This window comes from Dermacentor andersoni, chromosome 5 (genome assembly GCF_023375885.2).
Source record: "Dermacentor andersoni chromosome 5, qqDerAnde1_hic_scaffold, whole genome shotgun sequence".
Classification (NCBI taxonomy): domain Eukaryota; kingdom Metazoa; phylum Arthropoda; class Arachnida; order Ixodida; family Ixodidae; genus Dermacentor; species Dermacentor andersoni.
This window is the reverse complement of record NC_092818.1, coordinates 83676183-83701882: the sequence shown is the minus strand read 5'-3', so window position 1 is coordinate 83701882 and position 25700 is coordinate 83676183. Positions and strand designations below refer to the sequence as shown.

Here is a 25700-nt window from a genome sequence, read left to right as displayed (position 1 = left end):
GCAATGAGCTGAGCTGTGTGCGCCCATGTGCTGAATAATGTCTGCCTGTAGCATCTACAATTTGTGAAAATCGTTTTCGTACACCCGTCCTTTGAGTGTACCCACAGACGTTATCTGATGAACTACAGCTCTTGTGCTATCATACCACGCGTGAAACTGCGATGTCGTTCACACAAAAAACATCATATCTTTGTTTGTTTTTCACACTGCGCAATTAATTTTCGGGTACCCTATAGCGTCAATGCACAAGAGCCAATTCCCATGCATCAAATTTACTTTTACATAGACGGGAGAGAAATCAATGTCAACACGTTGACATAATCCAGCTGTACGATCGAGGGTTTTTCTTCTTATATTTTTGCTTGATGGTCTATGACTCGAATAAAATATGCTTTAGTCTATGCAAATTTTAAAAATACATCCATTCCTGCATATTTGCGTTATCACCACAGTTATTTGAATATTTTTCTCGTCATGCCACAGATAGCACAATGTCGTCAAAGAGCACTGCTGCTTATATGTTTAAAAACATATGAGCAGCAGCGCTCTTATATCCAATTCATCTTATATCCATATATCTCATATCCGGTTCATCCAACTGCTCTTTACAATATCTTACACAAATTTCAATCTTGACGAGCATTGTTTAATGCAACCTAAATAATGGCGGCGCTCACTACGAGGTAAACATTTTCTGCTCAAACTCGCAAAATAATAGTTCCTTGCACCACAACCATCCATTCTCTTCTTTCGTACAAGCAACGTTTTCTCCTTCAACTTTACGAAATTTTTTTACACATAGACATCACCAGCGTCATAAACGCCGCGTCTACTACACATAGACGTCGTGTCTCATACGTCACAAACTTCTTATCTAGTCCTCCGAAGCAATAATTAAGCTTACTTCATGTTAATCCTGCACATCTTACTTTAAGCCTTCGACTGTTTCTTGTTTGCAAACCGGTGTAAATCGGGAAATACTTAGGGTGTAAAATTGGGCTAGTTGATTCGAGTTAATTTCCGCGGCAGCACAAAGAGACAGAGACACCGAGAAAAAATAAGGACACAAAACAGCCACTAAGCTAACAGCTGGAACTTGAAGTCTTTAGTTAAGCGCTTGCCCTGCGCGCTCCTTAACCTCTGAATGGCCGTTCCTTGGTGCTGCCATCATAATGAACCAGGAAAGTGCGCCACAGAAGATCCAACTGTCTGATCACTGTTACCATAGCTCAACCAAGGGGCAAAATAAGGCAATTTAAAGAGAAGACGAAAAAAGTGAAAAAAAGGAGAATACAGCCATTAATCATGCAAGGCAGTACGACAAAAATCTATGGGCACTTTGCTGACATAAACTGCGATAAGCGAAAGCATATCTATGACTGCCTCTGCAGCTGTTGTCTTAACTGTTCTGGGAACGGACGCCGCCATGGCCGCGAGTATGAGACGCAGTCGCAGCCATATGGCTGCAAGGTTCGTCGCCGATGTGCGCGCACCCCCATGCGCATGACCGCGCTCTACTGCGCGCCCACTCGCACAGCGCTACAGGCATGGCACCTCCTCTCTTTGCTCCCCTCGCCGGTGATCGCCGCGTACTGCGCCTGGACACCACGTACTGCGCCCGGACACTCCTGAGCCACTAAAGGCTTGCGCCTTAAAAGACGTAGCCTGCTGCCTTAATGCCCCCTTCGCACCTGAGAATTTCTGGTGGGCGTCGATATCGGTGACCGGGAAGACTACGTTGCGCGAAGTCGCGCGACAGAAAAAAGCCCTCGTAGCGCCAATCAGTCCGAGGCTATTGATCTAACACTTCCGAAAATTTCGAAGGCCGTGATAAGAACCATCAAAAATCTTTTTTTTTTTTCCGGAGAGTTTTGGAAGGATTGGCAAACTACCCTAAGTAAAAATAACGGCAGACGACGTGGCATGCAATGACATGTTTATAAAACGTGGAAGACGCTTAAGCTTCGCCTTAAGGAGCGGAGCGCGATAGCGTTCAAAGGTACCTGACTGCTTCTCACGCTTCCCGGCCACTGCAGCTTATGTAACCGTTATGTTTACCCTGAAGCGATGGCGGCGAACGCTATCCCGGAGGCAGTGCACAGCCACTCGAAATGAATTACGTCGTTTTCAGGTTTCTTTTATTGTTTTGCACTTTTAATATTTCGGGCTGACTAGATTTAACATAAAAGGCAGGTGCTGTCAGAGCTTTGTTTCATCATATTTGATTCTGGGCTGTCATTCTAAAAATTCAGAGGAATAACTTCGTCAACAATGTAAGACAAGGTGTGAGCAACTATTGATAGAATGGTGTGGCAATGTAACCCTCATATACCGCATGTCATATAGCAAGGCATGACCAGACAAGCTCTGAAAATTTGCTATGTTGAGCCTTTGGTTAATTCCAAATAAAACGTAGACTGTAGCTCTTGCATGGTGAAAAAAAATGGCTGTGGCTTAGCTAAGGTTAAGCCCAGGATGCGAAGCATACTAGCCTTTATTTTAGTTGTTGAACCACTGTTTAGCCTGGTGAACTGCTGTTGCTTGGCTATATTTGGTTCGGCTAGACGATGAAACAACTCATGCGTTACTCTGCTTCGCCTTCAAGAGTGGAACGCGACAGCGTTCCCGTCGACCCGCCAAGGGGTGTAAGACAATGGGCTACGGCGCAGCGACTACGCGCCCCGCATTGGACGCGGTGAGTGTCAAGCAACGCAGCGTTCGGCGCGGCAACGATATGTGCGCCTGAGCAAGCGACGCACGCCTGAGCCTTAGAAACAGCTCGTTTCTAAGGCAACACCGCATTCACTAGAGGCGCTTTTGTACCGCTTTGAAGCATCGTACTCGTGGCTCAGTGGTAGCGTCTCCGTCTCACACTCCGGAGACCCTGGTTCGATTCCCACCCAGCCCATCTTGCAAGAGTTGAGCCAAAGCCACCTAGAAACAAGCGCAGCTGCTTATATACCGCCGCGACGCCGCGAGCGACGGTGCGAGATGGAGCCCCGTTTCTCCTCTGTCGTGACGTCACGGTGTCACGTGGTATGGCATGAGCTCACTGCGTGCGTCTATTTGTCGTACAAAAATCCCTCACGTGACCTGACCCTAGGTGCCTAGGGACAGCATCACTTAGGGACTTTTGAGAAGGCCCGATCACAGAACACCTATACGGCTGGATGGATGGATGGAAGGTAGGAGTGTCCCCTTTGAAACGGGGCGATGGCAGTTGCCACCAAGCTCAGATTTTTATTTTGCCTTTAATTTTTATTTTTATCTGTGTTGTGTGTTATTGAATTTCTCGATTTTCTTTAAATACGTCTTCCTACCCTTTTAACCTTATGTCACCTCTCTGCTTTTGAGCCACCAATCCTCCAATCGCCTTTTGCTAATTTCCACCGCACCGCGATGCGACGCCGAGCGACGCCGTAGTCACCATAGCCGTGGCGTGTTCGTCCTCGGCGTGATCGTTCTCTGGACCGCGCGTTGTTCGACATTGCTCATGTAATCGTGCGTGCGTTACTTGTGTGTTGGTTGTACGTTCTGTGTTACTTGGCGGAAAGCCGTGAGTAGTGGCGGTGCGGCAATGCGGCTTTGGCCTCGATGAGCTCTGGCACTACAGAATCTGCGTTGTGTGACCCATGCTTTCTTGAGAACCCGGTGGCCTAGCGCCTCGGCAGCGAAGTTCTGCGAACCGCGATGTGGCGTCGCCGTGTCCGACTTTGCTTAACGGACATCGAGGGATGTGCTGCTCGCTGCAAGTCATGTAAATGCAACTGCGTCGACCGCCCACTGTTAAGCGCTGAATGTGTGTTTGGTGTGCTGTGCTTGAAACGAGTGGTGCAGCCGTGCAGCGGGGGTGGCGGAGGAGCAGAGTGGCTTAGGGTTTGCGCGTTCACAGACATGTGCTCCCGTCTTGGTCTCATTAGCGGCTGTCGCGGGTTTGTGGTGTGCTAGCTCCTTGCTTAGCATGAAGTTTACGACGCTAAAACACAGTATGTTCACGTTTTTCCGCGCTATATGTCATTTGCATGACGGCCGAGTTGAAAACGAGACCTATAGTGTTCTTTGCGTTTGTGTGTTGTAAATTGCTTTCTATTGTGGAAGTTCTGGGAGTCTTATTACGCAAGTAGTGCGAACGTAAACATAAACGCATATGTGTGTCTGAAATTTTGAATTACCCATAATACCCTTTACGACTGATAAGTGGGCTACACGGCCTGTGTGAATCAGCTACCGTATGTTGCGACGCTCTTTCGTGTGGTAGAATGATGCATGGTGCGCGTTTATTTCTGTACTGTTGTAAAAACCATTTGTTTATTCACTCAATACAAATGTACGGCTTCTTCGCCGCAGCACAGCTTAGTTACGCGGTGAATCATACTAGAAGTGAGAGGGGGCCGCTATCAGCCAGCATAGTATGTCCACTTAGGTGACCTGAGAGGCGGCGGGTGCGCGAGTGTATAATTTAAGAACTCTTATTATGTCCAGTGACAGTGGAGATCATTAACTGTAGCGCCAAAGTAGTGGACCACTACCAGAACAAAGGCATGTAGTATGCCCATCTCAATTCTTGTGCTTATGCCAGTCTTATTTTTCACAGCAATAGCTGCTATGGGCTAACTCCCCTGGTTCTGATGTCTACTGATGTTGTCGCTGGAATTCCCGAATTTCTTGCTAGAATATTGCAAATAAAGTTCTCATTGTGCTGCGAGGATTCAAACATACGATCAAAAGAGTGGCAGTCCACAATTATACATTTCAGCCACTCTGCTGAAGGTAGAGTCGTGGTGAATACTGATCCCGGAGAGCGTGATCTAGCCAACAGGTGCCTAGATTGGCTAACACCTGCTCAATGTCTGCATACTGTATATAGAGCTGGCATCCACACCTTCAAGTTCTTACACATCACCTTCCCACTTGTGAAGGCAGTCCTGTGTTAAGTTTTCTTCTTGCATGTGATGACAATGATTGGGTGCATCTGCTTCATTAATCTTCTAGTGTCTGGCTTCTCAGATTTACTGGATGGAGCTGCTGGTGTCTTGTTTTCCTCAAGCAAAGCACGAGATGTAGCAATGCGTAGCCCAAATATAGATTTGAGAAAACCAAAACGAATTCAGCAGTAAGAAGCTAAAGTGTTGTTTTGGTGTAGATCAGTGGCTAAGTCCGGATGTGAAAGAGGAGGAAGAAAAGCCGAGTCTTTCCACTTCAACACTGAGGCACAACTCCCACAAATAAATAGGACTCTTACTTATTTTACTTTTTTAAGGAGATTACCGACTTGCATTGGCAAGTGTTCACTTCAGCAAACACTGCATGAAGTAAGCTTCCTGTGCATATTTCACCAGCTACTGCATCATTTTCACATTATGAGTGAAACTGCAATTTTCTTTATGCCACAACTTGCCCAATTTTGTGTTTTGCAGTGGGATGTTAGCAGTGCTAATAAGGCACCTAAATACTCATGAATAGTAATACAGAGAAAAAAAACTAAGAAAGCAGTGGCTTTTTGTGCTTAGACTATGCATACACCTGGTGCTCTTATGGTCATTTTTTCCCTATCCGCTCAGCCATTCTAAACAAGAAATATTTATACACAATTAGTTTATACACAGACCACAACTAAACCACAGGTATTGTTGGTAAGCAAAGTATATTTATTCGGTGACATTTTCTGCAGCCCTGCTATTGCGCTTTCCTTCCTTCCTTTTCAGCTGTGCAGGTTCATTAAGAAGTGATGATACAGTTTGACAATTCTAATCATTGAAAGACTTAGCGAAACCTTTTTCGGGTTGTTTTTTCTTGGTTTCAGACTCTGCACATTGCATTTTAAGGCGTGTTTTCTGTGTTTGTTGCTTTTTCTTTATGGGTAGGGCATGTCAACATTTTTTACACCATTACAAGCATGTGGTGCCATAGACTGTTCTTAGATGAAGTCTTGCCCTTTCATTCTGTACAATATGATGTCGGTTTTTTGTGTCCAAGGCCGTTTTACAGCGCGATTGTAGCATTTTGCCAAGATTTGCCTCTGTCACCCAAGCTTGAAACATTGCTACCCACTGGTGGTGGCATGACACATGTCACGTTTCTTTTTTAATAAAAGGAAGTCTGTCACTTTTCCTGTGCACTGGTTGCCTTTTGTCTCTTTGAATTGCAATTTGTTGCCTATATTTGCTCTTTTGTTGCATTTCAGATTAGGAATGGCTTGTTGCCTATATTTGCTCTTTTGTTGCATTTCAGATTAGGAATGGCTATCATAATTGACATTTAACCATATTGCAAACAATGCAGATGATATGTAATTGCAATATATGGCCACCATAAATATGATAGAAGTTAATAATTCAAGAATAGTGCCTTTGCATGGTAGTGCAGCCATGAATTGTGGCTACAAGGTACCAGCGCTGCAGATAGCACTGCTTGTGCAGAATATAGTGCAGCTCTACTACTTTCAAACATCATTGTTTTTATCTGCATTTGTATAGCTCCAGTTTCTGTGAACAACACACATCTGGTGGAAGGGTGGCTTGCACCTGCAGTTGGGTCCAATGAATAGCCAAATTTCTGCCCGTTTTCATGTTATTAGCATATTAGTAAAGAGAGTCATTTTTATAGTAGCCTGTTTGCCCAGTGTAGAAGCCGCCGCAGGGTGTCAGGATCTCATACGCATCTTCAGCTTTGCAGGGGACACAGCATCTGGCACATAGTTTGTCACAGGCCATGTATTCGGGGCAAGTTGAGTTCACTCACTAGCAAAGGGAGACCCAAGCTTGTCGGATATGAAGTAAACCGCCTGTATACTCAATGGCCTTCATTTCGTGTGACATATGTTGTTATAGCGACCCTTGTTTTAAGCACTTCTTGTCTAGCAGCGGTCGTTTGCTTTTTGAAACACTCAGGATAGCTTTCAGTAAGCTGGACAGGAATAACACTGAGAAACCAGCAGATGTTAATTGTCGCACTTATCATGCGAAGCTTCATACAGTATGATGAGGGCATAAATAAATGCGGGTGTTCCTCAAGGCCTTGTAGCACATGTTACGAGTTTGGAGCAACATGATGTATAGCACTTTTTTGATCGCATGCTATAGGTTTAGCAGGTGTGGCCATGGTTGAAGTGCAGTGCAAGGTCAAGAAAACAGATATCTATGAGCAGCACCCTGGTAAGGAGACTCTGGGAAAACTAGTGGGAAGCCTGTTGAACATCTGGTTGACCCACTTGCTGGCTCCACCAGGCAAAGCATGATAAAAAGAAGGAAGTCATCAACACATCAGAGAGAGAGAGAGAGAATCAACTTTTGAACTGAGCGCTTAGTGACGGTTGGTGCTCGCTGGCACCAGTTGGGGTGGAACCTTATTCTCAGGTCCCATATGCGTCCAGCAGTTCCTGGCCCCTTGCCGCCAGCGCGAGCTGGGTCGGTAGGTCGGGGCTGGACAACAAGGTCTCCCATCGCTCGGGGGGGTTGGGGCTAGGGAGGGTGGGGGGTAGGGATGGTGGGAGGTTTTTGAGCTCAGTGCACTCTGCAATGATGTGTGCTAGAGTGCCTTTTGACCGTCTGCAAAAAGGGCATAAAGTGTCATGCTCTGTTGGGAACATCTTGTGCAAGAGCACGGGATGCGCTAGCGACCGCGCTTGCGTGCGTCGCAAGATCGTTTGCTGCTGTCGGCTGAGTTGCGGATGCGGACGGGGAAGCCTACATCTGCCACTTCTGTACATTTGCGTGATTTCTTTGTAGCTTGTCACGGGGTGCGGTAGCTCTGGCTCGTCCTCGGCCCAGATTGACAGTTCTCGGGCATAGTGGTCGGCGAGTGCGTTGCCTTCCACTTGCGAGTGAGCCGGGACCCACACGAGCTCAACGGCCCGTCCCGGTGATTTGCATTTGGTGAGGATCGCTAGTGCCGCGGGAGAGACGTTCCCCTTGCGGTAGCTTGCGTAGGCGGTCTGGGAGTCTGTGACCACGGTCCTCACTCCCGGTTGTGCGAGTGCGAGGGCCACGGCCACTTCTTCTGCTTCGGCTATATTCGTCATCCGTATCGACGCGCCTGTGACCAGTTTATCGATGGTGGTGACGACCGCCGTTGCTCTGGTTCCGTGCTTGGGAAGCGAGGCGTCCGCGTAGAGAACCTCTGGGTCCTTTTCCAGCTGTCGAGCCATTGCCTAGGCCTGCGCAGAGCGTCTCTGGTCGTTCCTCCCCGGCTGCATGTTCCGGGGGAGAGGCTTCGTCTTAATAATGTCTCTCCACGTTGTGGGGAGTGGTTCCGTTGTCGGTTGCTGTTCAATTTGCCATCCTATCTTGCGTAGGATGGCCCGACCGTGCTCTGTCCGGCTCAGCCTCACTCTCTGGTGGGATAGGTGTGCTTCCACCAGCTCTTCCACCGTGTTGTGGGCACCCATTTCCAGCAGCTTCTGCGTTGACAAGTAGACTGGGATGCCCATCGTGAGTTTCACTGCTTTCCTTATCGTCGTGTTCAGCGTCTCGCGGTTCACCTTCGCAAGCTGGAGGTACGGGGCGGAGTACGTTACGCGTGACACGACGAATGCCTGCACCAGGCGCAGTGCGTCTTCTTTGATTCCTCTGTTCCGGTTGGTGACTCTCCGGATCATGCTCAGGACTTGCTCCGATGTGGTCTTGATTTTGTTGACGGCTGCGTGCGCCTTGCCGTCGCTGCGCAACAGAAGGCCCAGTATCCGGATCTGCTGCGTTGGTTTGATCACTGTGCCGTCGATGGTGATGATTATGTTTGGCGGCGGCTCTTTCTTCGGTCTTCTGGGCTGTACCATGAGCAGCAGCTCCGATTTCTGTGGAGCACAGCTCAGGCCGCAGGTTGTGGCATACTCGTGGACGGTCGTTGCCGCTCTCTGCAGGGCTTCCTCCGCCCAGGCGTCGGAACCCGCGCGGTTCGTCCACACCGTTATATCGTCGGCATCGAACGCATGGTCCACGCCCTCGATCTGATTGAGTAGTTCGGGCAGGGGCAGGAGTGCTAGGTTGAAAAGCAGAGGCGACAGGACAGACCCCTGTGGGGTACCCCTGTCTCCGAGCTCCACAGGCTCTGACCGTTCATTTCCTATCCGGATAGTTGCTGTTCTATTGGTTAGGAAATCTTTAATATAGCCGTAGGTCTTGCGGCCACAACCCGTCTTGCGCAGGTTCTCGAGCATGCTGGCGTGGGACACGTTGTCGAAGGCCCCTTTCAGGTCCAAAGCCAGTATACCCCGGGGCACGTGCCTCGTTGCTCTTTTAATCACTAATTCGTGTAATTGGATCAGGACGTCTTGGGTGCTCAGGTGCTGGCGGAATCCATACATGGTCGCTGGCATCTATTTTGTCTCGTCCAGGTGTGCTTGAAGTCTTCTGAGAACCATGCGTTCCATGACCTTGCCCACACAGGACGTGAGCGAGATAGGGCGCATGTTCTCGATCGTCAGAGGTTTGCCGGGTTTAGGTATGAACCGTACCTCGGCCTCTTTCCATTCTGCGGGCAACTTTGAGCTTTCCCAGGTTCTGTTAATGTGACCCAGGAGCCCGCGTGCCACCGCATCACTCATGTTATTGAGCAGCTTGTATGTAATGGCATCCGTTCCGGGTGCGCTCGTCTTATTACTCTCGTCTATGGCTGTTAATAACTCCGTGATGGTGAACGGTTCATCCAATGCCGGATTTTCCGGTCCCCCGTACTCGTCCGGTATCGGAAACCGCCCTCTCTCCGTCTTGAAATAGATCGCCTTGAGGTCTTCAATGAGCCTTTGGCCGTTGCCATCGTAAGCGTTCAGAACTTTGGTGAGGTTGCGGTTGGTTGCGGTCTTGCTGCTCAACGGGTCGATCAGGTGTCTGAGCAGGCACCAGGTCTTGCGCGCCGAGAGCTTTCCCTACAGCCCGTCGCACGTACTCATCCAGTTCTCTCGGCACAGCTTGGTTGCGTATTCAGCGATCTGTTTGTTGAGGAGCGCGATGCGTTTGACGAGCTTCTTGTTTTGTCGTTGACGCTTCCATCTTCGTGTGAGCGAGTGCCGCGCCTCCCACATGTGTGCTAGTTTGGCGTCGACGAAGGGCGTCTGCATCGTTGTTACAACTTCTTGACTAAATCTGTCGAGCGCGATCTTTTGTTCTCGCGCCCATTCTGCGTACGTTTGATGTCTGCCCTCCTCCTCGTTGTCTCCGGAGGTCTCGTTTTCTTCGTCCGTGTGCTTGCGCATTCGGTCCCAGTCGGTGATCCGGGCTTTGCCGAGGGCTGCCCGGTACCTTGGTCCCTTGATCGTTACACTTATGATGCTGTGGTCGGAGCCCAGGTCTACGTCTTCGTTCCGCCAGGCCACTTCTAGGGAGCCCGCCATCCACGACAGGTCCGGGGTGGTGTCCCTGTTGACGCCGTTTCCCTTTCGGGTGACGACGCCCGGTTCATTAAGGAGCGCCATTCCTTGGTCCTCCATTGCCTGTGCTAGAGCCTTGCCTCGTTTAGATTGGTATTTGTAACCCCATGTAGTGTGAGGGGCGTTGAAGTCGCCTAGGACCAGGAGCGGCCTGTTCCCCGCCAACCTCTTCGCCTTACATATACATATACACATATACATATATACTTTACATATAAACACTGTGCTAAGGTCATAACATGCCAACAAGTCTTAGTGCGCAGGCTATGCACGACCAACTACATATGCCTTCTGTTCGGACATTGCTCATTGTAACTAACAAGGATGGAGTGGACAAAAAAAGAACAGCAGCTCCATTAATTTAGTTTCACTGGTATCGACAGTGTTTTGTAAGCGTACATTGCCATACTCCCCAATGCCTTCTTGGGTGACATCAGCAAAGACCAGCTTGAGGCAAGGGGTAATAGACGTCTTTACAAGCTAAAAATGCATGAATGCATGGAGAGCACATTGTGTCCAAAAAGTAGGCACTTCACAGGGGCACTGGAGAAGGAACAGGTTATTAACAGTGGGCAAAGACAAGCTACTAAACACCCAACACTGTTGCCATGTAACGACCTCTGAAACAATTCCTCTTAAAGAGGAAATCATCTTTGTGTATCCATAAAGAGGGCAGATGGGCAAAGCCCCTTCAGTAATGCTGCCAGCTTCAAAAGCCTATTTTGCACATCCTGAATTCTTCCTTCTTAAGACTTTGCTGGGTGCAAGCATTCTACTGTCCAAAAGCTGTCATTGAGAGCACTGTTGGTTTGGTGGCAATAAAGTTCAGAAGCAATTGCAACAAACCTCCCTTCCTAGTTGGCCTGAATGCTCACGGTGCTTATGAAGCAACACCATGAGGCAAGCAAGGTGAACGGATGCCTCCAAGCCCTTGTTCGTTTATCACACTGTTCTGTTAGCAACAACCATGAGACTTGAAACCAACAAGCTCAAGCTCAGCACTCGCATGGTTACTGCGGAGGATTCATAAAAAGCACAAAAACAGAAAACTCAAGGGAAAGGATAAAGCACCATTTAACACTTAGTATTGCTACAGCCCACCCCTTTCTTTTATTTTATCTGGTCGTGCTACATCTTTTTATTATATGTGGGCATGAACTTAGGTGATGTTCCCAATCAGTGTCCAATATTTATATGCACTATGTGCTGGTTCAATGATGTACGAAACACTGCAATGGAAGCTTCAAGTAGAAAAGGTGCCTGGTAGAAAAAAAAAGCTGTGCTGCAACCATCTTGGCAACATCTTGTCCCCTTAATAAAAATTGTGCTTTCATATCAACTTGAGCCCTCCAGTTTAGAGTAAAGTACCAGTGCGCTTATGAACAATGAATCAATTCTCAAAGAGCATGTGCAGTCCAGCCAAAAGCAGGGGCAAGAATCCGCATTGTGCTCCTGCATTGAAGGTGAATAACACGTACCATAATGGCAAATGTGCTTTAGTAAGCTTCATTGCAATATTAATTTGTAATGTACAAAGAATGGTCAATGAAGCTTACCACGAGCACAGATGCACTTGCAAATTATGTCACAATTGAAAGTAATGAGCGCAGTGTAAACCTATGTGCCCTTTCCACTCTTAATATGCTTTACTGCACCATGCTTATTTACACCCCTGTATTGCGGTGTAGCAAGCTACAAAAGAAACGTTGCATAATTAGGCTTTTTACGATTATCTTTCTCGCAATACACTATTATTTCGCGGTGAAGCCTAAGCAATGTACTGCGGAGAAGCATACTAAAAGTGAAAAGGGGCCACTGTCACTGGACATAATAAGACTTCTTTAATTATACACTCGCGCACCCGCGGCCTCTCAGGTCACCTAAGTGGACATACTATGCTGGCTGATAGCGGCCCCCTCTCACTTCTAGTATGATTCACCGCGTAACTAAGCTGTGCTGCGGCGAAGAAGCCGTACATTTGTATTGAGTGAATAAACAAATGGTTTTTACAACAGTACAGAAATAAACGCGCACCATGCATCATTCTACCACACGGAAGAGCGTCGCAATATACGGTAGCTGATTCACACAGGCCGTGTAGCCCACTTATCAGTCGTAAAGGGTATTATGGGTAATTCAAAATTTCAGACACACATATGTGTTTATGTTTACGTTCGCACTCCTTGCGTAATAAGACTCCCAGAACTTCCACAATAGAAAGTAATTTACAACACACAAACGCAAAGAACACTATATGTCTCGTTTTCAACTCGGCCGTCATGCAAATGACATATAGCGCGGAAAAACGTGAACATGCAGTGTGTTAGCGTCGTAAACTTCATACTAGGCAAGGAGCTAGACACCACAATCCCGCGACAGCCGCTAATGAGACCAAGACGGGAGCACATGTCTGTGAACGCGGAAACCCTAAGCCACTCTGCTCCTCCGCCACCCCCGCTGCACGGCTGCATCAATCGTTTCAAGCACAGCACACCAAACACACATTCAGCGCTGAACAGTGGGCGGTCGACGCAGTTGCATTTACATGACTTGCAGCGAGCAGCACATCCCTCGATGTCCGTTAAGCAAAGTCGGACACGGCGACGCCACATCGCGGTTCGCAGAACTTCGCTGCCGAGGCGCTAGGCCACTTCGATATTTCAATTGTGACCACCGCCGGGTTCTCAAGAAAGCACGGGTCACACAACGCAGATTCTGTAGTGCCAGAGCTCATCGAGGCCAAAGCCACATTGCCGCACCGCCATTACTCACGGCTTTCCACCAAGTAACACAGAACCTACAACCAACACATAAGCAACGCACGCACGATTACATGAGCAATGTTGAACAACGCGCGCTCCAGAGAACGATCACGCCGAGGACGAACACGCCACGGCTATGGTGACTACGGCGTCGCTCGGCGTCGCATCGCGGTGCGGTGGAAATTAGCAAAAGGCGATTGGAGGATTGGTGGCTCAAAAGCAGAGAGGTGACATAAGGTTAAAAGGGTAGGAAGACGTATTTAAAGAAAATCGAGAAATTCAATAACACACAACACAGATAAAAATAAAAATTAAAGGCAAAATAAAAATCTGAGCTTGGTGGCAACTGCCATCGCCCCGTTTCAAAGGGGACACTCCTACCTTCCATCCATCCATCCAGCCGTATAGGTGTTCTGTGATCGGGCCTTCTCAAAAGTCCCTAAGTGATGCTGTCCCTAGGCACCTAGGGTCAGGTCACGTGAGGGATTTTTGTACGACAAATAGACGCACGCAGTGAGCTCATGCCATACCACGTGACACCGTGACGTCACGACAGAGGAGAAACGGGGCTCCATCTCGCACCGTCGCTCGCGGCGTCGCGGCGGTATATAAGCAGCTGCGCTTGTTTCTAGGTGGCTTTGGCTCAACTCTTGCAAGATGGGCTGGGTGGGAATCGAACCAGGGTCTCCGGAGTGTGAGACGGAGACGCTACCACTGAGCCACGAGTACGATGCTTCAAAGCGGTACAAAAGCGCCTCTAGTGAATGCGGTGTTGCCTTAGAAACGAGCTGTTTCTAAGGCTCAGGCGTGCGTCGCTTGCTCAGGCGCACATATCGTTGCCGCCACGGCGTCGCTCGGCGCCAGCATCGCGCCTTCTCAAAAATCCCTAAATGATGCTGTCCCTAGGCACCTAGGATCAGGTCACGTGAGGGATTTTTGTACGACAAATAGACGCACGCGAGCTCACTAAAGGTCATTGAAGGCGACACCGCCGCGCCTGAGGAGCTGGGTTGAGCTCTAGTAATATGCTTCGCATAAAACAATGAACTATAAATCCAGGCGAGCTCATACAAATCCCAGGACGTCTTGGCGAGCTGATGCAGGAAACTTTAGGCATAACCTGGATATTCTTTTTGCGCTCTTTCTGCCTTACTTATCATGGTGAAAGGGGGCTTTTTGCCACTTGTAACACCTAATGTACTAATATAACAAGCACCATTTTTCTTTAGTGTGTCTATGAAAGTCAGAATTGCCTGCCTGACATAAAATATAGGGAAATAATCTATTTGGTGGAAGCAACACCTCATATTTAGTGCTCTACAACCTCGTCGGTTCGATTTGTACAGCCAGAGAGTCTACCACCATCGAATATGGCAGCACAAAGGTTTTCATGAAAATTAAGAGCCAAGAAAAGGACGAAAATTTGATTAAGGCCTTCCTTATTTTATTGAGACACAAAGCTAAGTCATGCTGTTCGTTTGCAGAGGAAAGCTAGGGTCGGGATAATTTCTAAAATAACGGAACGAGGCGAAGGGACGGGGGAAGTGAATATCAGATGAAATTGCGATATATTGACTTGCTTTCGCACCAAGAAACACAAGCGCAAAGTAGCCGCTGAGAAATGCTGCTCAGAATAACCAAGCTATCGGCTCACGTGCAATGAGCGCTGGTTTTGTTTTTGTATTTATTTATTTATTTATTTATTTATTTATTTATTTATTTATTTATGCGAAAGCGTCAAATGGCTCATTGTGCGAGAAAGCTGGCGTGTGGCGTCTGTAGCAGCTTGAATTTCCAGTGGCTGCGACGCCATTCCACGAGTGCCCCTCAACGCAGCAACGCGGACGAAACGCAACACCAGCGTGCCAGATGTCGCGTGATGGGAGAGGGCGTCGCCGCGACGCTACGTCAGTCTCGCTCTCGCTTTTGGATGCCTGGCTTATTGGCGCCTGCCTTGGGCGGAAGCTCTCTGCCTGCGTTCTAACTGCACTTCGGTAAGGCACGACAAGCGTGACAACGCGCTCGCCTGCCCGCGAGGAGTTCGTAATCCGACGGACCGCTCAGCAGCGTTCAATTCGACATTAATGTTTTCGCATTCACAACCGATAAGTGCTAGGTGTCCTAGAATTCTTTATTTATTTATTTATTTATTTATTTATTTATTTATTTATTTAGTTTTATAGTTACTCCGTCAGTTAGTTAGTTAGTTGGTTAGTTAGTGAGTGAGTGAGTGAGTGAGTGAGTGAGTGAGTGAGTGAGTGAGTGAGTGAGTGAGTGAGTGAGTGAGTGAGTGAGTGAGTGAGTGAGTGAGTGAGTGAGTGAGTGAGTGAGTGAGTGAGTGAGTGAGTGAGTGAGTGAGTGAGTGAGTGAGTGAGTTTTCCATAATACAGGCCCGTTGGGGCTATTGTAGCAGTGGGGATAGCATCACTTATTCATTGCAGATAAAAATTTGGCCAATATCTATAACGAACATCTCCAGACGAGTCACTCTGATGTTCAATTGCTAAGGGAAAAACTGTGTTTGTACAAATTCGTTGTATGGGTTAAACGTTAAAACGTTTAGACTGTGAGATATACGAGTACGGGAAGGTTCAGTGGACTTAATGTATTTATCTAAGTGAGGTGTGAAGGGAAATAATTAGGGTGGGGAGAACCTTTACTCTCTCAATGTGGCGGCGCGTTATGAGGCGTTAGGTTCGCAGGAGAAAAGTTAGAGGAATGTGAAAAGTCCCTATGTCATATCTACGGCAAATGAAACTCACGGTTTTCTTCTAAAAGACACAATCTTTTTAATTAAGACAAATGCGCATTCCGTTCTGCGTACCGACTCAGATGTCCACCCAGAGGCTAGGCAAAGCATTCCATGTGGCTGGTAAAGCCAGTTTTTCGTGATCATTATGAATGACAGGGTCACCCGGGCTCCGCAAAAAGACGTATCCTGTGCCCCACGATATGCGACGCATGTCGAGCTTGCTTGCGTGCCTGAGCAGGAAACGACGGCGATGCAAGACACCATTGCTATGGAAATGTTATGTTGACTGAATATTTAAGCGCACAAAGACACACCAACCTATACCTTCGTCATAATTAACATCAGTGCACTTACTTTAAATCGTAAATTTTAAGCATTAGCTTTTCTTCCCCCTCTTTTTGATGCCGAGGAAAAAGAAAACACAAGTAGCAGCTCCCTGTTCTCCGTTTCCTTTCTCTCATTTTTTTTTTCAGAGCCCTCACATTTCTATCCGAAACCGATTTTCATCGCCGGAAGGAAAGAATCGCTCGTCGCAAGCAACTTATAACGCGGGATTAGGAGAGAATGGTGGGGATGAGGGCAGAAGCTGATCTGGGTTGTAAACACCAGGTTAGCCCCTTTTTGCAAATGGCGCAGTCAGAGCCACTCACATTTTTGTTTAAAGGTATATTTGTTTGTGCTGTGTGAAGTTGTGCGCTGCTTCGAATGAAAAAGAATTATTCGAGACAAGCGTACTGTGTAGTATGGGCGTTATGTGCATTAAGACAACTGTGAATTAAGCGTGGGTATGTGTTTCCCGCGTTGGGACAAGACGAATCAGACTTTCACCGCAAATATGTACCATCTTCTTTTTCTCCGTATGGTTGCGTTGAAGGAAATTAACATGATCATTCCAGCCCATTCGAAATTCATTGGCCTGCGGGGTAAGAACGCGATTTATCCTGCCCTCAGTGTATCTGTAGGTATGGTGCAATGCAAATGGTGAACGCGAATGACGTCTTGCACTACGCAGCGTATATTCAAGACCGGCAGTGTAGTCGTGCGCGCGCCGCGGTTGTGAACACGATCAACTCGGTACGCTTGGTTAGCGTACCGTCGCTGTGGCTACAGTGCCAGTGTAGTGCCAAACCGGCACGGAGCCATACGCGACGTTAGTGCGATTCGCGATTTTCATGGGAGCTTGTTGCCGTAGTAGCCCGCGTAAGTGAGAGTGAGAGTTCATCATCATCATCAGCAAAGTTGGTGACCGGCAACTATAGCATTTCGTCGCTTGCAACGAGATGTCCGGCCTGAACGCGCCCATTTTGCCGCCGACTGTCGCGCGGCTCGTCGCGCGATGGAAAATTTGGCAATGCGAACGGGGCATAAGGGAAAACGTGTACATGGTGCGAAACGGCTACGACCGACACCGCTGTACACATGCACAGCCATTTGAGCCATAGGAAAGCGCTAAAAGTCGCTACCCTAGCAAACAAAGAAAGAAAAAAAGAAAGAGAAAGAAAGAGAGAAAGAGAGAAAGAAAGAAAGAAAGAAAGAAAGAGAGAAAGAAGGAGAGAGAGAGTGAGAAAGAAAGAGAGAGAGCAGGAGAAGGAGAGATAGAGAGAAAGAAAGAGAGAGAAGGAGAAGGAGAGAGAGAAAGAAAGAGAGAAAGAAAGAAAAGGGAATGCCTGAGTTGCCAAGCACGAGGTCGCGGGATTTAATGCCGGCCACGGCAGCCGCATTTCGATAGGGGCGAAATGCGAAAGCACCCGTGACTTAGATTTAGGTGCACGTTAAAGAACCTCAGGCGGTCCAAATATCCGGAATCCCCCACTGCGGCGGGCCTCATAATCAATTCGTGGTTTCGGCACGCAAAGCCCCATAATTTGATTTAATTTTTCTCTTTGAGTAGTAGACTTTGCCACTACAGACCGACCCATTTCATTCGGCGTCCGCGCATCCCTCCAAGCCCTTAGTTGAACACTACGTCAACGGTTTCTCGCCAACAACAAAGCTTATCTCTACCAACCCTCGTAATCCGCCAAAAAGGAAGGCCGCGAGCCCTTCTATCGGTCAGCGTCTCGGTGCCAGCTCAACTATGATTGATACAAGCTTTAATGTCACCATGGTCTTTGTCGCGATGCAACCAAGAACCAATGATTCAGTTTTATTTATTTATTTATTTATTTATTTATTTATTTATTTATTTATTTATTTATTTATTTATTTCCTATCTAGTAGAGCCTTCCGACATAGAGTGCATGCTACAGCATAAGAACTTGATACATTGTCTATCCCGTGACTCTAGCGATAAATTCGCGGAGCGCCCTTTACTCTCGTAGCAACGATCTCAAATATTATTGCACTCAAATGAAAGCGAAAGCGGCCGTAAGTTCGAAGAAGTCCGCTGTTTATAGTTTTCTAATGAAGAAAAAGGCAAACAATTGGGAGAACACATAGACGGTACACGTGGTCTTTTGTGATGCCCACTGCTGAAAAATCGAAGTGCGTCAGAACGCGAGTGTGGTCAATTCTTGTCAGCTTTTCCGAAGCATCCGCATCTCTACAGCTGTGTACGTTCACATCGACTGCTCTTGATTGCAAGCAATCGCTGGTTATCCGTGATGTCTAAAAGAATCGAACCTGCAACATGCAGGTTGACACCGAGCGCTAAAGGGACGTATGTATGTTGGCGACCAATATGGTGCAAACAGGGTTGAGGATTGGGCGAGGTGGCATTGCATTATAAAACTGGTACAACGCAACATACAAAGGAAGAAACAAGCCGAGCCGGCCAGACAAAGGAACAGCGCTCTGTTCCTTTATCTGGCTGGCTCGGCTTGCTCCTTCCTTTGGATGTAGAGCTGTACCAGTTAGACTGGTACAAATACTCATTTTAAGCTACTATAGGCCTTCCCAGGAGAAACTCTCATCTTTAGCTATCATAACAAAGAAGACGGGATGCAAGCATATCGTTACATTTCTTTCTTATTATTCAGTAGTTTGTCGAGTTCTCGGCATTCTAAATCGGTGTGGGCGTACAAATTACTCCAGGAAAGGTTCTACTTCCTCCATACGTGTATATATACACGTGCATACATACATACATACATACATACATACATACATACATACATACATACATACATACCTACATACATACATACATACATACATACATACATACATACATACATACATACATACATACATACATACATACATACATACATACATACATACATAAAACAAACAATAGAGGGACTTGCTCTTCAAGTTTTTCCAGATAATGATTCAGAGATACAGCCCTCTACTATATTAACCTAGAGACAACCTGATATTGCCATTTTGACCTCTCGACATAGCTAGAAAAAAACTATATATATATATATATATATATATATATATATATATATATATATATATATATATATATATATACATATATATATATATATATATATATATATATATATATATATATAAGGGCCTCGACATAAAAGGGACTCGATTATTACAGCTTTACCTGGCTTATGCTGGCCGCGGAGAGGGCCCGTGGGATGGCTTGTAAGACTATGGTTAAGGTGAAAGTACACTGGGGTATGTAGGTCACGTTACTCTGATAATTTGGTTTATTTGAGGCAGCTGCATCTCCAGATAGTTTGATGCACTTGCTTTGTACGACTGCAGCATTTTCTACAGTAAACAACATACATGTATTGTGTGTTGCAGTTAGAAGGGAGCGCTTGAAAACCCAGATGCAAGCCAGGTTGGTCATTACCTGTAGGTTTTCTTAAGGCGACGGCAGTAGATGTCTATCATTGAAACACGTAATAAATAAAACGGGTAATAAAATGAAACATTTACATTCGGGTTTCATTTCGTCAGTTCCATCATTGAGTGCGCAGTTAACCTCCTGTTTGGATGAAGACGTAAATAATGGCGCGAGCTCAAAGGTGACCTAGCTCTCGGCCGAATGAAGCTGCTCAATGAACACAAAGACCGTGAAAAAAAAATCGTCCCACCGCCAAATCAAAATTACGGCTACAATACATGTTACGGTTAAGGATTACGGTTGCTGAACATCCCTTTTTTATTTAGTCGGTGTATCCCTGTACTCTCCTGCGACGGTGAACGGTGTTTTCTCTTTTTTATTCACATATTTATTGTCATATGTACCCGCACCATTCCTATATAAAGCCACACATTTTTCCAACTTATAGCAGTTTAATGATTTTAATAACAAAACCAAGAGTTCGATAGACTGAAGATTTACAGAACTAGATGCATATTTCGCTGCTGTGATAATTGTACTAGGAACGCTCATATAATTAGGAATAATTCTCCTTGGCCTATTCCTATATAAAGCCACACATTTTTCCAACTTATAGCAGTTTAATGATTTTAATAACAAAACCAAGAGTTCGATAGACTGAAGATTTACAGAACTAGATGCATATTTCGCTGCTGTGATAATTGTACTAGGAACGCTCATATAGTTAGGAATAATTCTCCTTGGCCTACAAGTGATCATCAGGCCATTGCTCAGCCGAATTGATGCCTTTGTGCAAGAAACCCATGCAACTAGTCCGCAGGATATAATAGACAAATATATTAGCGTCCTAATTATTAATCAAATTGTACTTCGTTGTTGGTGTGCATGACAAGTTGTTTCTAGCATCTGCGAACTTTTTCATGGCTTTTTCTTTGCGATTTCAAGCTTTGATTTGCAATGAAGTCTGTTTATTTATCAGGCAATTATTAGGAGGCTGCCTTTATTAAACAGATTATGGATATCGCGCGCACGCATTCTACAAGGCAGCAAAAGTTGTGGCTGCATCACAAACCCTAACGGGCATGGAATTGGGAGAAATGAGCGTGATCTTGCCGAATGCATCAGTGTCCACCAAAATTACAGGCATTTATATCGTGCTTTTGCATGTTCAGAGACGGAATAATTTGGGGAGTGGGTCTAGTAAGGGCAGCTGATATGTTATCTTCCAACAATCGACGTCAATAAATGTGTTCTACTGCTGAAAGCTAGATTTTTGCTACCGCTCTTTTCATCCACAACTAGTCGTTTCACTCTACAGAGTTTACAACATTCCCTAGGCTGGACCACGTTAACATTGATTAAAATGCATACGGCCTGTATTCAGCCAATAGCAGCCTCTCTTTCTGACACTTGGAGGCAACCAAGAAATCTTGGAGCGAAGGTAAAGCAGTAACTGCTGATGGAAATGCAAATTACCAGAGTGGGTGTTCCCTTCAATGCAGCCAGATGCTTTCGCGTCATTTTTTTGATGTACTGTGCTCGTGTTTGGTACAATGTTCTCTTGTTAACGTTAGGTAACGTTTTATGCAACAGTGTTTCATAAAAGTGCTACAACCTGCAAGAGAGGCCAAAGTGGCGAACTTGCGCGAGATGGAAAATTTTCGATATAGATAATATAGCTATAAGTGGTATTATAAATGTAAGGCGGATTTCTTCTGACACGCCTTTACTTTTTTGAAGGATAAAGGTGCATACTAGACATAGCAGTGATAAAGGCTTTCGGGACCGGACTTTATCGCATAGCATTCTCTATTAGTTGCATATGTAGGTCCTGATTGCTGTGGCTATAGGGGCATAGAACTTCCATCTGCATTTTTGCACCAATAGAACGCATATGACTTTTAGTGTTCCGAATATATAGAAAAACCTACTGCTCGTATAAACATTGCAGATTTTAAATTGGACTTGGTAAAAGGATCCATCAGTCTCATAAAAGGCTGTAGATGCTCTTACAGGCTTTTGAGATTGCCAAGTTATTCGTCAGTAAGTAAATTAAAATTCACTATTGACGCATTCGTAAAGACAAGTACCTGTTTAGATTGGCACAACACTGTGACGGAAAGCACCCTTTAGCACTAGAATACAAGGTTATGCTTGAAATGTGGTACACATATGAAACATGTGTTTTTATATGCTCATACGAGGTAATAGGATATGTTCCATATGTGTCATATGATATTTTTTTATAGGTATGAAATAATAAAGAAAAATCACAACGTGGAATGTCTCAACACAAGTAGTCAAGACAGAGGTTTATATCAGAAAAGTGCCCGTTCCCGCTTTAGAAGTGTGCATCGCCCTTTTCGAATGACACACCATACGCGGAAGGACATAAAGGGGACGCAGCTTAGAAACCTTTTATTAGTCTCGGCGAGCGGTTTATTCCTTTCGAAATACATTTTTTCGCTTGTGATGTCCAGCTTCTATGACCGATAAAGTCAATCTTATTTGAGAAAATATCCCTGTTCTTATTTGGTATTTCGGTAATATTCTACGAAGGCAAACTTTACTGAAGTTGTGTAGGGTAAACTTCCTAACACTTTTAACTAGTGTAACCACAGTGTGACCACAGTATGACTACAACATGCCCAACCTGTGGCTAAGCAGCTATCACAGACATACTGTCTTCAAAGCATGTCCCTTCATGATGCATGAACTGGGGCGGGTATCTCAGTGTAGTGTAGTCCCCTATCACTGCATTTAACGGTGTCTCCTGACCGCTAGGCCTGTTCTATCTAAAAGAGCTTTTATTTATGCCCTTTTTTTAGTCTTTCTTGGTACCTTTATAAACTCATTCTCGCCTATAGAATGTTACGTATTAGAGGTATAAGGACAAGACGGCACTATGAAAACAGAGAGGGAAAAGACGCCATGGGATTTAGAATGTCACACATATTCGGCAAGTTGAATAGAACTATTCATTCGGCACTACCACTCTTTAGTATACTAATTATACACCGCCTAAAGTTTATGTCAGCGCTGCATGGCAAAAATGTTTGCTATGGGAAGAAGCAATATTGTTCTAAAAAACGCATAACGGACCTCGCCCTACGAATAAAAGAATTCGAAAAATTTCACGGTGCAATCGATATTTGAAAGCAACTTCGTCGTAATTGAATAAAGTTTACCTTGACGTTTCATAATTACGGAGGTAAAAATGTTCCGTGCTTTGATAAATCGTAAAAAAAAAATGTATAAACTATTAGCGTTTTCATTTCCTTAGCAAAGCGTTGCAACTCACAAGGGTCTGTCACCGATTTGTAATTTTCCTTTTTCTTGGCTACTGTTTATTATGAAAAGTGAAAAAGCGCTTTATAGCACTTGCGTGGCGCTCACACTACGCTCAGGCTACGTTCTCATTGGCTTTTGTTACTATTGCAAGGTTTTATACTAGTCTTTGGTGGAAACCTTTCATTCGTTTCATAAACAAGTGACATTGAGTGCGTGGAGCTCATTATATTTTCAGAGGCTACGTTTCTTTTTATTTTGCCTGACGACATCACATGCCTTATGAGTCTACTCATTGTTAGCTTTAAAACAAAATCAAGAAAATCTGGAGTCCGTGACAGGTGTTATTAATTTAGTGCAACGCACTTGATTTTCTCTTCTATACAGGTACTTCCGTGTTGCTGTCGACCGACATGACTGCCGCTTATTGCAACTATAAGCATCCCCTGAATGAAGATGCCTAATTTTTCTTTCTTTTTCTTGCAAACTTCGGAGCATTAAACAATGCAAACGAAATGCTGCCGACATTTTCGATTAATATGACCACAGAAATAACACGAAAGAGTTGAACCGTTCATATAGATTTCCTTAAAAAAGCCCCTTTTTAAATGTTTGTTCTCTACTAGTTATGTCCATTTGCTGCTGAATAGGCCTCTTTTGTTCCTTATATTTGCTGCTGAGACTTACAGAGAGCACAAAAATGTAACCAAAAAGATGGATTGGAACGGAAGGCAGACAGAAGAGCAGTAAACGTGTGTATTGCCTTGCCTCCTTCATTCAATTGTGAATTCGACGTTGTACTCTACCTTTAAGGGTTCCTTGAAACTCAAGAACGAAAAGAAAGGATGTTTAGGGCTGTTCAGAAAATAAATTTGGAGGTTCTTTAATGTAGCTTATCGTTTTCTGTCACAAACAACAATATGGGATAAAATCCCTATCATATGACGCTTTCATAACTGCTATATTTGGCCGGCAGCAGGATATTTTATTCAACCCTTAAATGAGCCATTGTTTAAGATATACAATAACGTGTAATCTGGAAACTACAAGATCAAGTAGTTGTTAACTTAGGCATAATATGACTCCGTGTGTATTTATTTGTGACTGATAAAAACATCCCTTGCTGTCTACAAGCAACATGAATCATATGCCTTGTCAAATAACAATTCTCAGTGAAGCCCGTATCTGCTTACAAATTTAGGTAAACGCGTCAATTATGGCCAAGAACATAGCTTCTGCTGTCATCTGAAATGAATGTGAGCGATTTGTTCGTACTGAAATATCGGGCAGAAAACGAGGAGGAAACATGAAACGTGCCTGCGCATGTTCTTTCTTGAAAGACTCCGTATAGTGTACGTTTGTTGTTTCAGCATGAATTCTGCTATTATCTACACAACTAAGGCTTCTGCTCTTGTTTAGACCGCTAACATTTATGTTCGTAACAAGATGACATGGGCTGGCATTGCTCGCCCTATACATGTGAATAAGTAGAGACAGAGAAAGCTATATGATATCGGGAGAGGGTAGCCTAGCGACAAGCTACTCAAGGTAAGATGATGAGTGATGAAAGAGAGGAAGTGAGATAAGAACAACAACAAATCAAAGGCACGCTAACACAGCACGCAGACAAAATGCAGTAACACAAAGGTTATGAACAGAGTCTCATTGAGGCCTTGGCGCGTAGAAATACTCTAAGCGATTTGGTGCAGCTCGATTGAAACCTAAGACATTGCCAAATGTGAACAGGGGGACTATTACGTGAGGTAATGGTCACAAACCGTTTTGTATGCTTGAGCGATGCAATTCTATGACCTAGCACGGCATGCGCTCAGTTACCTAAAGTTAACGCAGTGAACAGACTAGTTTTTCACTGGTACAATCTAAGTACGCGCAGGTAAAACAACATGGCATTGGTGTTTGCTGCAATAATTTAGGTAACAGATTGCATAAAGGAACAAAATGCATAAGTGTGTTATTTAAAAAAAATTCAAGCATGTGCTGTCAAGTGAGCTACCAGCTTGATCGAAGGCCGGCGTAACAATTAAGGTACAGCACAGAAACCATCTCCCAGGTGATTTGACATTTTCGCGCAAAACTGTGATTGACAGGCATTCTCAACGACGCAGTTTGTGTCACTGAGAATTATATGCATTACTTATGTCGCACTCTGAATCACCGTGTTAACTGTGAGTTCAATTATATAAAGAATCGTGAATTATAAGACAGCTCACATAGACTGTTCTCTTTTTTTTTTTTCTTTTTTCATGAATCAAGTCCTTCCGCAGCATCTTCCACGCACCGCGACATAGCAACTTATGTTTAGCTGAGCAAAAAGGTGCGGTGAAACCAAAAACAGAAACCCTCACCCACAAGACGCCAGTACATCCACGAACTTCCAACCAATGGCAGTGAGGGAACCCTGGGAACCTCGCTGAAGGGCTTCGGCTTGACACTTGTCGGTTTCGCATCTTCCACGGAGGCGACAACCGCTTGCGAGTACGGCCTCGCGAGTGCAGCTGCGCTCCGCCACGTAACTAGCGATGGATTAAGGTGCTTCATTTCGAATTTAGAGCGGCGTCCTCTTACAAATATGACGGCTCACGGAGAAACCCGAGCCTGCGGCCGAGAGATCCCGCCGGCACAAAGTCATTCACACGACGGACTCGCTTCTGCTATCGGGCGGAAAATGTCCTCGCATGGCCCGCAGCTATCAGGGAGGTTACCTCCGGTCCACAGTCAGCCTTATCAGCTCGAGGGCTTCGTCTCCTATTCACTGCTCTT

The 25700-nt window shown here is 45.5% G+C and overlaps 1 protein-coding gene across 1 annotated transcript in view; it reads right to left on the bottom strand.

The window, feature by feature from the left end:
* LOC126530827 (probable cytochrome P450 49a1) overlaps positions 1-25700 on the bottom strand; it is an 80530-nt gene extending 54830 nt beyond the window's left edge. The window contains exon 1 of the mRNA XM_050178120.3: positions 25286-25700. Within this exon, the coding sequence (XP_050034077.1) occupies positions 25286-25478 (193 nt within the window). The 5' untranslated portion in view covers positions 25479-25700. The remainder of the gene's footprint in view (positions 1-25285) is intronic.